This window comes from Tinamus guttatus, unplaced genomic scaffold, assembly GCF_059628265.1.
Source record: "Tinamus guttatus ecotype Peru unplaced genomic scaffold, ASM5962826v1 Tinamus_guttatus_pri_ptg000197l, whole genome shotgun sequence".
NCBI lineage: Eukaryota > Metazoa > Chordata > Aves > Tinamiformes > Tinamidae > Tinamus > Tinamus guttatus.
In genome coordinates, this window is record NW_028288731.1 from 367,087 (window position 1) to 380,471 (window position 13,385).

Sequence of the window (13,385 nt, forward strand, 5' to 3'; positions counted from 1 at the left end):
TTAGCCTCTTGCTTTGGCTTAGTTTGAGGTGTCTGTAGCAGCCTTTTCCCTTGCCTATGCTGCAAGTCCAGAGGCATCACAGGGCTTTGTTTTGGGCCAGCTGCATGGGGAAGGGCAGACCATAAAGGAAAAGCTTTGGAAAGCTAGTAGAGGACCCCTGGGTAAATGCTTTCCACTTGAACCTGGCTTATGAGAAGGTACAGGATTCTACAGCTGTGAATGGCAATATTCTTTAAAGACTGTAATTTCAAAAGCTTTTTCTAAGCAAACTGCTTTTGTACATGCATTTTATCTACGCTTTTGCCCAGAGCTCTGCAGTGTTTGTGCAGGCGTAGGGGGTTGCAGTGCCAAAGGGTCACACAGAGCTGGACTCTGTGCCAGGACTTGTTGCCAGCAGCATGGGGGATGATCCAGCATCAGTGTGACTGGGCTCAGAGCTGCAGGCATTGTACCCTGTGCCGTGGCCCCCTGAGATGGGCTCAGCTCTCACCATGTGACAATGAGGTGGCACCTGCGATCCCCCTTCCAGTGCTTGGGGTCTGATGCTTTCAGTGATGCTTGAAGATGTGCATGAGCAGAAATCAATTTTTCGGGTTCCCTGAAGGACTGTGTGTGCGGGACCAGCCGCTGCCCTTCCTAGCTGGCCCTGGGACATCGGGCTATTAGGGCTGGGGAAGTACGTGTCTGTGTGCTGCTCCCGTGGCTCCATGGGCATGTTTGTGTGGGGGAGGCCAAAGAAGATAAAAATTCAGAAACCTGAAGCTTGAAACATCGCTGCAAAGAAGGCAGCTTCACTATCTGAATGTGACATCTTTGCCAGATGATGCAAACACTCTCTGACTTGTAAGGTAATGCTTTATCTCCATCTGAATTAGATTGGGTGTTGTCTCAAGATAGCATTTTTGGTGATTGTTCTGTAGTTAGAGTTTACAGTTTGATTTGTGTAAAATTTGCAAGGAGAAAGTAAACTTTTCTCAGAAAATTCCTCCTTCTCATCTCAGTGAGAGATTAATAACACTTAAAATTCATAAATCTTACCAATTCATAAGCTATTTTCTTAAAACATTAAAATTATTTTGCTTTAAAGCAAAAGCAAAGAAACAGCTACTGCTTCAGCAAAAGCCCCTACCTTTTGTTACAGAGCCTATTTTTGAATGTTGCAGTGGAACAATTTCATTACCCTCTGGCTGCTGTTTGCCAGGTGTTTTCCTCTTAAGTTTCTCCTGAAATAATTTAAAAGCACACCCTCTGGAAAATGACAGGCATGCTGTATCAGACGTCAGGGAGTACATCGTACAGAGCAGCAGCTCAGGCTCAGATGATGTCCCTGTGCCTTGAGGCAAAAGGGAGTTCCCATCCAAAGAACCTGAACTGAAAATGTTTACAGGATTGCAAAATATTGGCTTGTAGTATCAAGCAGGTGGCCTTTAGCAAAATGTACCTAATTAGTTTGAAATGCAAGCAAACTGAGATGAGTAATAAAAACAGCATTCTTTTTTTCCTAGTTCTTGTGTGCTGAACTAACTTCTCTGTACCCTACATTAAAAGTGGAAATGCCCAGCTAAAGAGATAGCCACTGCTTTGCACAAAAAGCATCAGTTCTCTGAAAACTGCAGACTTGGAACCTGCAGAGTTTTTCCTCTCATCTGTCTCTAGCTGTCTACCTGCATCACCCCTTCCCCAGGGAGTACACTGAGTTACTGCTATGTAAACTCCCTTTTCCTAATAAGACAAATGTAAAATTCTAAGTTCCTTAGTCTGAGAGGAATTAGCCTGAGAACTCTTCTTCTGAATACAAGCCTATAGCCTTGGTGACTAGTCTAATGTAAACTGAGTCTCTGCCCATGCATGACTTTGGTTCTTTGACAAACTGCTAATCGTTCTTAGTGCAGGAAACCTTACTTTAACTTTCTTTTCTGTTTTCTGTTTCTCTTCTTTCTTTTTTTCCTTCCCTTTTCCTTTTTCTTTTTCTTTGTCCTTTTTGGGCTTTTTCTGTAAAGCAGCCTCTTCTTTGGCAGTCAGTTCTTCATCAACCTGGAATAGACAAAGAAGAATGTGAAGGGCTGGTCCATGTTTTTGTAGATGAGGTGTTAGGTGGGTGCTGTGCGAGTCCTGAAGTGCCATGTAGCTTTGCTTTTACTTTCAGCTTTCCAACATGTGGTTTGCTGGTTGGTGGCTGTCTGGCTAAGTACTGACCAACTGCCTTTTCCTGTGTCATTCAGATAATGACCAAGGTAACTCCAAAGGCTCTTCCTATGGTGTGTGGCACTCGCAAGCAATTGGTAAATGGGCAGGTTTTTTGCAGCTGCTGTGACCCTCATCCTCTGCAACTGCCTTTGAGGTAAGAGGGGGAGTGGGAAAGGAGACCTTGAGTTGTACCCAAGAGCTGACAAATCTGTTTTTGGCCCATCTCAGGCATGGGAGGGGACAATTTCATAGCAGCCTGAACCATCACAGGGAGGCTGCTCAGCTATGCTGAGAGCAGTCCTGCTGGGGAGTGCTAGCGAGGTGCTGACTAGGGCAATGCATCATTGGGAAAGAGGTGATTTCTCTCTGTCCCAAGCTGCCAGGGCTCTTACTCTGTAAGAGCAATTCCTGAAACCACCCAGAAGCGCAATATCCTAATGACATACAACTAAAAACCCCCTCCTGGACTTGGACTATGAATTTGTCTTAGTGTTTTTAAGGCAGATTGATTTTTATAGAGATGGATTTTTGAGGCTGCCTTGAGGCATGTTTAATTTCAATATTTGGCTGAAGACTGAAATTGTTCTAGGGGATGAGAAGCATGGGATAGAGATACACATAGGGAGACTAGTATTTGTGTCCTTGCAAATCTGTAGTAACTGCTATGGGTGGAGCGATGTGAGTTTATCAGTTTTGCTCTTGGCTGCTAATGCTTTACTGCTAGAAAACAAGCAGAGGGTGCAACTTGCTTTTCCTACCATTTTTTGTTTCCAGGCACCTTCACTTGTGCTACCCTGTCCAGTGATGAATTATTTGATCATCTACTGGTACATGTAAAACAATCTGTGGCAATTGAAATGTATTAATGGACTTTTAGGAATGACCATAATGTGGAAAAAAAAGCACAAACTAGAAGGTTCTCAAGGTTAAGACTAATATTTTTGTAGCAGTAAAAATATTTGTTTTCTAAGGAATGTTTTAATGCATTAAAGATTGGATAGTGGAAGGAAGGGGAAAATGACAAGGCCTATACTTTGCAGTCAGCAAAGTTTCATTAGTGGATTTCCCCAAGCATTTCAGTATCTTACATTTAATTAAATATGGTAATTTAAACCCCAAGCACCATTCAGCCATATCTTGCGGTGATAAGCACTGAAGCATTTCATTCTCCTGGATAGATTAATAGATTGACTAGAGTTCAAAATCCATTTTAATGTCCCAGCAGGCCTGTTGTATTCAAAACCAGCAGAGCTACACAAAGTGTATCCTGTACCAAAGCATCTGTACCCTTCCAGAAATCCAATCTGGTAACCTCTACGTCCAACCTCTGCTCTGCCCACCTACCACAGGGTAACTAACCATTTGCAGCATCTCAGGAGGGGGCCTATCCAGCAGGATTCCTGTAAATATGCATTCAATCTGCAAAAGGTTTTAAGTTTAGGCAGTGTTTGAGTTCTGCTGGCAATATATCAAGTGTATCCAGACTTGGACTGGAAGAACAACTTTCATCTTTTTATGCAGGTAATAAGGTACTGAGGAGGGTTGGACACTTTCTGTTCTAATGAACTTGTTATAACTGAGCTGGGCTGTTCAACTGTCCATATTCTTCTGTTTTTGATCAGTTTAGTAAGGTGACACAAATGAGTTTTCCTGTTCAGAACCACTTGTGTGGTGTGAGCTGTGCTACTGTCCTAAACTCAATAGGATAAGAGATGAGTAGAACTGAGATTAGCTATGCAAGTGGTAAACACCTGTAGGGCAATGAAGGCCACGTGCCTTGTTCTGCCATGAGCTTCTGCACTCAGAAGGACCTACCCTCTGGCACAGCCTGGCTGCTGGAGAGTAAAGCAAGCCCAGAGCAAGCTGAGTATGGCCATGTGTGATGGTGAACTAGACAAGCCTGCTGGATGCCCACTGAAGGTGTTGTGGCTTAAGGATTATCAAGTAGAGGCATGAGCTTAAAAGGCAGATAAAGGTAAAGGTCATTTTGCTGTGCTCACATGCCTGCTTACAGGGGGGACACAATTGTAGGGACACAATCTCTCACAGCTTTGCAGGGAGAGGAAAATGTACAGTGATAGTAGTAGTCAAGTCTAACCACCTGCGCAGAGTGTTTGAGGCTAGAGATGGTGTAGATGTGACTAAAACCTCCACCATCTCCTTCCTGGACTTGCTTGGAGGCTGCGGTGCCAAGCAGTTCTCGAACTCAAGTAAAGCCGTATAGTTGGCAATGCTGACAGCTTGTGGACTTCTCTGGAGTGGCTCTTTGCCTCCCAAAAGAGAATGATGGAACAAGATAATCTTTCTTTTTCCCTGCTAGACACCCTTTTGCTTCAATATTCCTTCAGGGCAGCTTCTCCAGCTCTATTTTCACCTCTGCTCTAAGCAGCTCTGTAATTGCAGAGGACTGGGACATGGTGTGAAGTGGGCTGCATATCTAACCTTGAATGATTTGCACTCTTACACACAGAACAATTTCACCTCTTGCTACAAGGAGATGCCTGAAGAATCTGACAAAAGAAGGAGAAATAAAGGAAAGGACAAGCAAAGGTTAGTATGAGATCCTATGCACTTCACCCACAGTACAGTACCTTTTTTCTCCTGAAGAAAACTTCACAGGAAAAAAGTAGCTGTCTTCCTAAATTATTTTAGACTACCTTTTTTTTTTTTTTTTTTTTTTGCCAAGTTGCCTCTTTTTGAATGAGGCTGAAAGCACTTAGAAAACTCTTAATGTTGAGGAAGAGAATGTACATAGGTTAAGAGTGGATGGATTTTAGTCTGCCTTTTTTTTTTTTCTTTTTTTCCCGGTCCTGTTGAATGAGTTCTGTGGACCTAGTGGTGACTTTTCTTCAGTAACTTTTCCTTGTGAGGCTGGAAAGCCTTTTCTCTGACCTCTTTCCATTAGAGCCAAATTACTACTTTATTCATACATTAGTTTGTTTCCAAACTTTTGTAGTTAAGCTGTTGCAATTCACTTGGGGAAAGGTAGGGCCATGAAAAGCACGTGAAGACTATGGAAGGAAATGCCTGTTGCTGGTGTTTAAGCCAAGTATCTGAACATCCTCCAGCTGTCAGTAGGATCCACTTGATGTTCTGTGTTCCTCAAACACTTTTCTTAGGAAACCTACTGTTGGCTCTGTCAGGCACATACTTGAGGTATCTCTTTTGAGAATAAGCACTTCCTCATTCCTTGTAAGAAAAGCTGGCTGGACTTGCCTTTATTAGCAGTGGGGGCATAAATGGAAAGTAGTCATAGAATGAATTCAGGACACTTTCAAACCTTGATAATCTGTCCCTAAAAACATTTTGAACATACGCACTTAAGCACATAGCCTGCTGCTCCTAGAAACTTTGAGTAATATTCAGGGAGAAACTTTTGAAATGAGAAACAAAGCTACTGCTCCAAGAAAACATGCCTGTATGCACTTTAAGTGCACAACGATTTCAAAATAGATTCTTCCCAAAAAGTTGACATCCTGTGTCTGTCTTGGCTCCTGGGGCTATTGCAAAAACTGTGGTAAACAGATGAGGTGTGACCACTTGAGGCAGATATTAAGAAAAACTCTTCTTCCTTGCTACCCGGGAGTGTGGATTGTGGTAGGCCCCTTAGCAGAGAAAGGGGACTTGGAATAAAAAATCTGGGGAACAACAAGAACAGCTTGCCCTTGGACATAGATGCACACATGGTCCCAAGCACTTTCAAATAAAATCTATGCAATGTTTAACATTTACCACATCTACTCTTTCAACAAGAAGGGCTATAATTAGTTCCTAAGCTGTATGGAGTGTTTGAGGCAGGAGGAAACGCCATGTCCCTATGTCCAAGAGTAACGTATTGAGCTATCTGTTCGTGTTCCTAGTATATCATGTAGATGTGGTAAATGTGCTCCTTCCCACAACCTCTCCAGCTTTAGGATACTTAATGACAACTCTTTTTAATACTAACTCTTTCTACAAGATGGCTATTTCTCTAAGCTGATCTTAATTTTTCAAGTAAGAGGAGACCTCTTAATTACGGTATTCTTGGGACTCTGTCCTATTGAGCTAGTAGAGGGGAATAGCGGTTTGGATTTGTTTTGTCTGATAGGTATATCCTTTTGTGTAGCTTTAATATTTCTTTTGGAAGATCATTTCTGAATAGTGTTAACACTCAGATGTGCTCCTATATGGAAAACTTAAGCTAGGATAAATACTCTGTGATCTCTGTTGCAGGAATGGCCTGAAAATGATGAGCAGGATTTCATAGCTTCATGGAGACTTTCAGGATCTTAGTTGGTTTTAATAGTCTGTCATGCATTCAGTTAATAAATGCTTTTGTCTTTGGCAGATGTTGCCCAAATGTGTTTTAACTCATCAGTGTAACATTTGATCATTCTTCTGCCTGTTTTCTGGCAAACACGTCAAAATATTAGTCTGTTAAACATGTTTATGAAAAATATGCTAGCTTGGCTTGCTGTGGGTATCTAGTGAAGAGAGTGGGAGAGGCAAAAGGGCTTTTTGATACTGTCTAACTTTAGACCTACCACTTAGCCTACTGATTTCAGCTCAGAGATGCAAGCCTTAATGTTCAGGTGGCAGCAGAGACCCTCTGAACTAGGAGTTTGCTGAATGACTTGGCTGTGGGAAAGTGTTCTATGGAGGTGAACGCATCCATCATAACTGTACCTATCTCCCGAAAGGTGTTATGCTGGTGTATGACTTCTCAGGATAAAGATGTGTTTGCAGAATTCTGAATAGTCAATACAACTCCACTTTTGAATAAGTCCGACTTTTTAAAGCTATTCCTGAGGCATTTATTTGGTGAGTAATGTAAAATGGGAATGTGTGTGAATAGTGCAGTACCTGCATAATATTTTACTGTATACTTGGGAAATAGTGGGGAATATTAAATATTAAGTAACTGCAAGAGGTCTCTTGCACTGCATTCACAAATTGATTCCTGGGATTCATAGGGATATTAAGCTGATGGTAATAATGAATAAATTTGTGGTATAGGATTTTAAGAGGGCTAAGTGAAGATCTGGAGCATGTGTCTGCACAGCAACAGCCACATATTAATTTAGCCTGTTTCTCAATGAGCAAATGTTTCTTTCTGATAAGCTACTGAAGGTTGGAAATCAGGGAGAGGGTGGAGAGAGGGGGAATGTACATGCTAAGTGGCAACTCTTTTGGCTTGTTTTCAGAGTGATGAGACTTAATGAACTACAGAAGCAAATCATAATTTTGTTGGCAGCAGTAAAAAGACAATGTTAGAGATTGCCCCATCTGATTATTTTTGGAGCAAAACACAAAGCCATTAGGAATAGACATCTGGAGCAGATGCAGTGAGATGATACTGTTTTCTCAGAAAATCTTAAATTTCTCTTGAGCAGTATGTGAAGAAGCAGAGGACAACAGTTTCTGGTCAGTCAAGAGACAGTATGTATTTTTCCAATAGCTGAATACTTTGTGACAGGATCTCTTTGGCATGCTTTTGAAAAGTATTTGCAAAATGTCATGGAAGCAGTTTGTGCAGAAGGCCAGCTGCATTACAAAGTCAAGTAAGGTCAGAGTTGTCAAAGAATAAAGAAATATAGAAAGTATAATAATGCAGCAATGGTTCATGAAGTGATTAATTTTGTATTTTATTTTCCCCAAAGTGTCTTTACCTAAGTCTTATAAAATGCTCACTTTTTCAATACAGTTCTGTCCTGATTTTTCATGGAGTTTAGCTTGAGAGTAACCAACCCATTCACAAAAGGTAATATATACAAGAGGTGACATGTAGTTTCCACCAAAGTCAAGGGCAAAGCTTCCATTAACTTCAATGGGGCCAGGATTTAATTTACTATGTTGCCTAATAGACCAGAGTGAAGCAAAACCAGTTGCCTTTGGGATTTTTAATATGCAGGATGACTCAGATGAAAAATATTTTACTTATCTAACACTCAGGTACAATCATGAACATATTGAATTTCTTTTTCTGCCAACCTCACTCTGAGTATCTGTTAAGAGTAAGTGAAAGGCATTCTGCTCTTATACTGGTTTAATGGAAAGAAAAGAAAGAGGTCCAGGAAACTCTTTGGAATCAGATAATTTCCAGTGAAAACTGGCTGGGAAAGTAGGTGTATATTTTTCCAGGTATTTTTCTTTTATGAGAGGGGGAAAAAGGCAGTAAAACAATCTCTCTAGGCTTCAGACTTCCTTTGTTTTTTATGCAAAGAGAAAGCAGATGCTCAGGAAAGGCAGAAAAATAGCTGAAGGCGGGAATTCAAAGCTGGATTTAGGACAGGGAAAATATTTTTCTGGAATCTACCACCATATCCAGTTTTGCTTGGTGTAATTTCTTGTCACATTTTCTTTCTGAATTGTTTCTTCGTGTTGTTGGCAGGTCTAATTAGCATCATGTCCCCTGAAGCTGCCTTCAGTAATAAGCCATACCTGCTGGGCAGCTCCCCTGCTGCTTAGAACAGCCAACAAAGCCCTCTTGACTCGGGCATGTGTTTCTGCTTTAGAGGCTGAAAACTTAATGGGCTGATCCCCTTCGCTCAGTCTGGCAGGGAACAACGGAGCAACTTAGAGGCAGAGACCTGCAGGGCTGACCTCAGCGTACACAGAACCAGGCTAAAACCAGGAGTATACCCTGAGTTCAGGTCTGGGAGGCACGGAGAGCTATTTGTAGCAGTTTTCTTGTGTATTTTTCTAAGCAAAGGAATTAATGGTTAGAGTTCTGTGCTTTATGCTAGGCTAGTCTGTATTTACATCTCCCCAAACCACGTACATCCTGCTGGAATGCCCTGGGCTCTTCCCTATGATTCTGGGAAGGACTGAATCCAAAATGCTGTTTTATTATACTTGTGTTCGGTCATCAGCTGCAAGCAGCTAATGAATGCAAGACTGTCTCAACAGGGGACTTTATAAGGATTATAGAGGTCAGTTTGTGACTGTTCAGTTTTTCTAGCCCTCTAGTAGCTATCAGGCCTGGTTCATTTGGGCCTAATCCTGCTTCTGTGTGCAGGGCTTTGTGTTCCTTTTCCCTCAACAGACTCATCCTGTTAATCATTGTAGGGGGTGGAAATGACTGAGTGCCAACTGCTGCATTTAGTGCTTCAACTGGACTCAATTGCATGTTCCCTGTGACAGCCAGATCACAGGAAGAGATTATCAGATTTTTTTCTTTAACTGGAGAAACCAGAAAAGAATGTTTACCAAGAAAAACAACAGATCATTGCAAAAAGATAAACTAAGATGATAAAAGATAAACAAGATCAACTAAGATGCTTCCTTCACTTGAACTTGCCCCTTGTTCAACTGGCTTAATGGGTCCCTGGCACTAAATCAAGGCTTAGGCTCACCTGCATAAGTAACTTTTCTGGTTCAAATAACCTAATTAATGGTGGACTGTGCTGGTAATGTGTGCAGATGCCTTGGAACCAATTTCATCCTCTGAGATGAACTGAATTTTGTAGCTTTGTGTAGTTAAACCAAAGGTCTTTAGGGTTAAATTTTGATATTAATTTCCAGTAGTAGCTAGAACCAGTCTGACCACATGGTTCTCTAGTGAGCCTATTGCTGTTAGCTGCATTGCAGACACTTATTGGTGAACAACCTGTGTGTCTGAGCATCCTCAGACATGATTAGGCAGCTGCATGCTCTAAATATGGAACAAATTTTGGTATAGGAGCAATTTTTGGTATATGAGCTTTGTGGTTTACCCCAGAAGATGGTCCTTTCAGTCCTAGCAAAAGGCTCTGTAAACATAGCATTCCTGTAGTATTGTGGGCTATTTTTATAAACAATTGGTACTTAAAGGTACATGTTTCATGGTTATTTTTCCAATCCCATTAATCCCATTACCCTTTTATATATTAGATTGTGACAGTACCTGATCTGGTGTTTTTTGAGAAAAAGTAGCTGCCGAACCTCCTGCTTCTTCAGTAGGATAGTCAGGAAACTTGCCAATGATGTTCCTGTGTAAGAAACAAATGATGGAAAACTAAAACCCAGAATTTTTCACTGAACTGAGAAAAGGTTTTAGAGGGTAGGGGAGCACACCCTTGTCTCCTATTTTAAAAGTGCAGAGAACTGTCCTCTCTGACTTTTTCATTATTGTGGGTGTCTTGGGGCCCCTGTAACTTCATTAAAGCAGTTAACAACTTGGATCTCTTGTGTGGCTCATCAAATACTGAAAGTTCTTAGGGGAAAGCTTGATTCACTCTGGGAAAAGGTGTGTGGAGCCATTGCATGTTGAAGCTGCAGTCCTGCTGAAGCTAGGAGGAGCTTGGTCACTGACACAAGCTCTGAGTCTTGTGATACTTGAGGTTTTGGCTCAGCTGCCTGCTCTGACCATCTCCCAGAGGTTACTGCTCTGGTAACTGAAGTGGCAGTTGAAGCATGGGACTGTAGGACCCTTCACAGCCTACAGTCTTGATTTACAGTGTTAATTTATAGCTCTGCTTTCAGTATCCAAGGCTTTTTCTCTTCTTAACATGAATGATTTGGGGGAAAAAAAAATCTGTTTTTGATCTACAAATTCCAGGTGTGGTGTTGTGGAAGGGTCTCCACCCTCTGAAACTGGAAGTTGAGGAGGGATAATGAATGGCTTTGTGCTAAGGTATCGTAGATCATATGAATAATGCTTCCAGACCTTTCAGAGAGATTAAAAGACAAATAATTACAGCTCAATTATATAGATAAGAATCTTTCCCTACCTTCACCTCTAGATATTTTGAATTATATCATTTTGATTATCTGTTTTTGATTATTTCAGTAAGACTTTTTTTGTTCCAAAGAATCCTGAGATTTCAGAAAAATGCTTTTGCTACTTTCAAATAAGAGGGTAATATTTCCATGAAATGAAATCTCCCTTGAGAAGATGATAACTCAGGTCAGCATGACTCATAAAAATTTTCTGCTTTTGAAAACAAGTGGTACCTTTAGGGACTTTCCTATTCTGCTGATAAACAGTAAACTCAAGTTTTAGACTGACATCCTTGGAACAGAATCTGCTATGTTTCTATAGACCTGTCTCTGGTTTGGATCCCAACTCCAGTATTAATGTAATACCAATCACAAAAGAATAAACAAACATTTGTCTGTTATTGCAGGCACTCTGACTTGAATGTTCAACAATTATGGCTTCTATATGCAAGCAGATGCAGTGTTTTGGTCATGGCATTCCCAGAATCAGCCTGCAGGAACAAAGGGATGTCTCTGCGGATGTGTTTTTTCAAGCCTAGCAAGAAAAGGCTTTTGGACTCCAAAGAAACCAGATCATTTAATGGTAGGCCATATTTCACTTTTATGAACAGACAGAAAAACGGTTTATTTTTCTATTAAATGCATCATTGTATTTTAAATATTGCTACAAGTCTGACTTCAGCAACAAAATTCTCAATCTGCTATTAAGGCTGTTGCTACTTTATTTATGGTAACTGGGAGGCAGGAAAGACAACATTTGCTGTGGATGAAACATTAGTCCAATACTGTCAATGCCAACTTTCAATATATATTTAGTGATAGATTAGGCATTTGCATTTGCCTTTATTTTAAAATTATTACTCTAGGTGATGGAAATATTTGCCCTTTGAAAATGTATGCTGAGTATGCCTGATTGTTCTGGAAATTCACTATTGAAGTCTTAAAGTTGGAACTGGTTCCAGTTGTTTATAATCTATATTTTCTGTATTTTTCTTCTGCTCAGTTAGTACAGTTGTTTGGGATATGGTACATCTCACCTTCTGGCAGCAGCTATTTACTTATATTGCAGAAACAATCAGAGGTGACTAGAAAGTAATGTCAAGCTTTCCCCATAGCTCTGTAAAAGGTGTCAGCCCATTCACTAACGAGTTGGCTGTCTGGGGACAAGGTCTTTTGGTTGAGGGCAATGGAGAATGTCAGTTCCCATGGTCATCAGTGACTTGTGAGCAGACAGCTACCAAGCATTTTGGTCATGCTAATTCTGCAGGGACATTTGTTATTCCTTCCTAGCTTTCCTCCTTTCATGTGTACTGTGGCCTAGCATATCAATTGCTGTCCAGTGGCCACGGAGCATTATTCCTAAGTTGTTTCGCTACCCAATTCCTTGTGGCTTTTCTTCTTTCTGTTCTAGGCTTAAATGGCTGCAGCTTCAATCTTGTAATGCCAGGAAAATTTGCAGGACTTAAAGCCAAACTGCATGCTCTGTGTTTAGAGGTTAAGCCAGGAGTTTATTTGGACTGTAAAACTATATGGAAAAATCTGCCATTGATCTTCCAGGTAAAAAGTCTCAACTTTCTGCCCTCATTGCCTGTTGGGCAGCACTTGGCTCAAAGAGGTATCACAGTGGGTTGAAACTCATGCACTTGTAATTAGATACTATTTTTGGTCTGAACTGCATTGGAATTTGAGTTTCATAAAAACTTCTGTATTTTTTGATAATGCCAAAACATTGGGATAAAATGAGCAGCTTAGCAAGCAATCTGCAAACAGCCCTACAGTATTTCTATACCTTCATTCCACTGGATATGCTTCTTGTCTTCTGCAGGCATGGCCCACCTTAAAGCCAGGGAACATGTCTTGAACTAGGTGGATCATTCCAAAAACATGGAATGATTTTGAAGTTGTTTTACAGTAATTTCACAATAAAATGTACCTGTAACCTAGCTGCATGATGCCCCCCCCCCCCAAAAAAAAAAAAAAAGGAACACTGTTCAAAAACAAAACTGGTGGTCAGGCAAGTCTGTGTATTTGGTTGCATGCTGATAGGGAAAGAATCTTTTATAAGCTTAAGCTCTTGGTAAAATGAGCATTAGAGAGCATAATACATTTGAGAGATTCAGTACATGTCAAACACCTAGTTTTGTGGCAAATCAAAACTCAATGAATCTGTTACTTATTACCATCTTGACATTTTCAGGAAGAAAAAAAATCCAATTGTGCTTTTTCAGCATCTCATAAAAATGTGCAAATGCCAGAATTGGAAGAAGCAACTCTTATTTTCAACTTGATTGCTTCACTGAGAGGACTGACAAAGTGTTAAAGACAGCAAGAAAAGCAAAAGCAAATTCGGTCCTAACTATTAGATATCATAGGGAGAATGTAGTTCTGGTAAAACTGTTTGCCTAAATGAACAAATAAAACCTCCAGAAAGCATGGCTGCTCTGTAGGGCTGGATGCAGAGTATTATGAAACTTAATGGCAGGACAAAGAAAATTCAACCATATGATACAAGCTGCAGT

General features: G+C 40.7%; 1 protein-coding gene across 1 annotated transcript in view; it reads right to left on the minus strand.

The window, feature by feature from the left end:
* Positions 1-13,385, minus strand: part of DRC11 (dynein regulatory complex subunit 11) — a 100,101-nt gene that overhangs the window by 41,582 nt on the left and 45,134 nt on the right. Inside the window, exons 7-8 of the mRNA XM_088523676.1 lie at positions 10,052-10,136; positions 1,903-2,034 (exon numbers count right to left, since the gene is read on the minus strand). Of these exons, the coding sequence (XP_088379802.1) occupies positions 1,903-2,034; positions 10,052-10,136 (217 nt within the window). The remainder of the gene's footprint in view (positions 1-1,902; positions 2,035-10,051; positions 10,137-13,385) is intronic.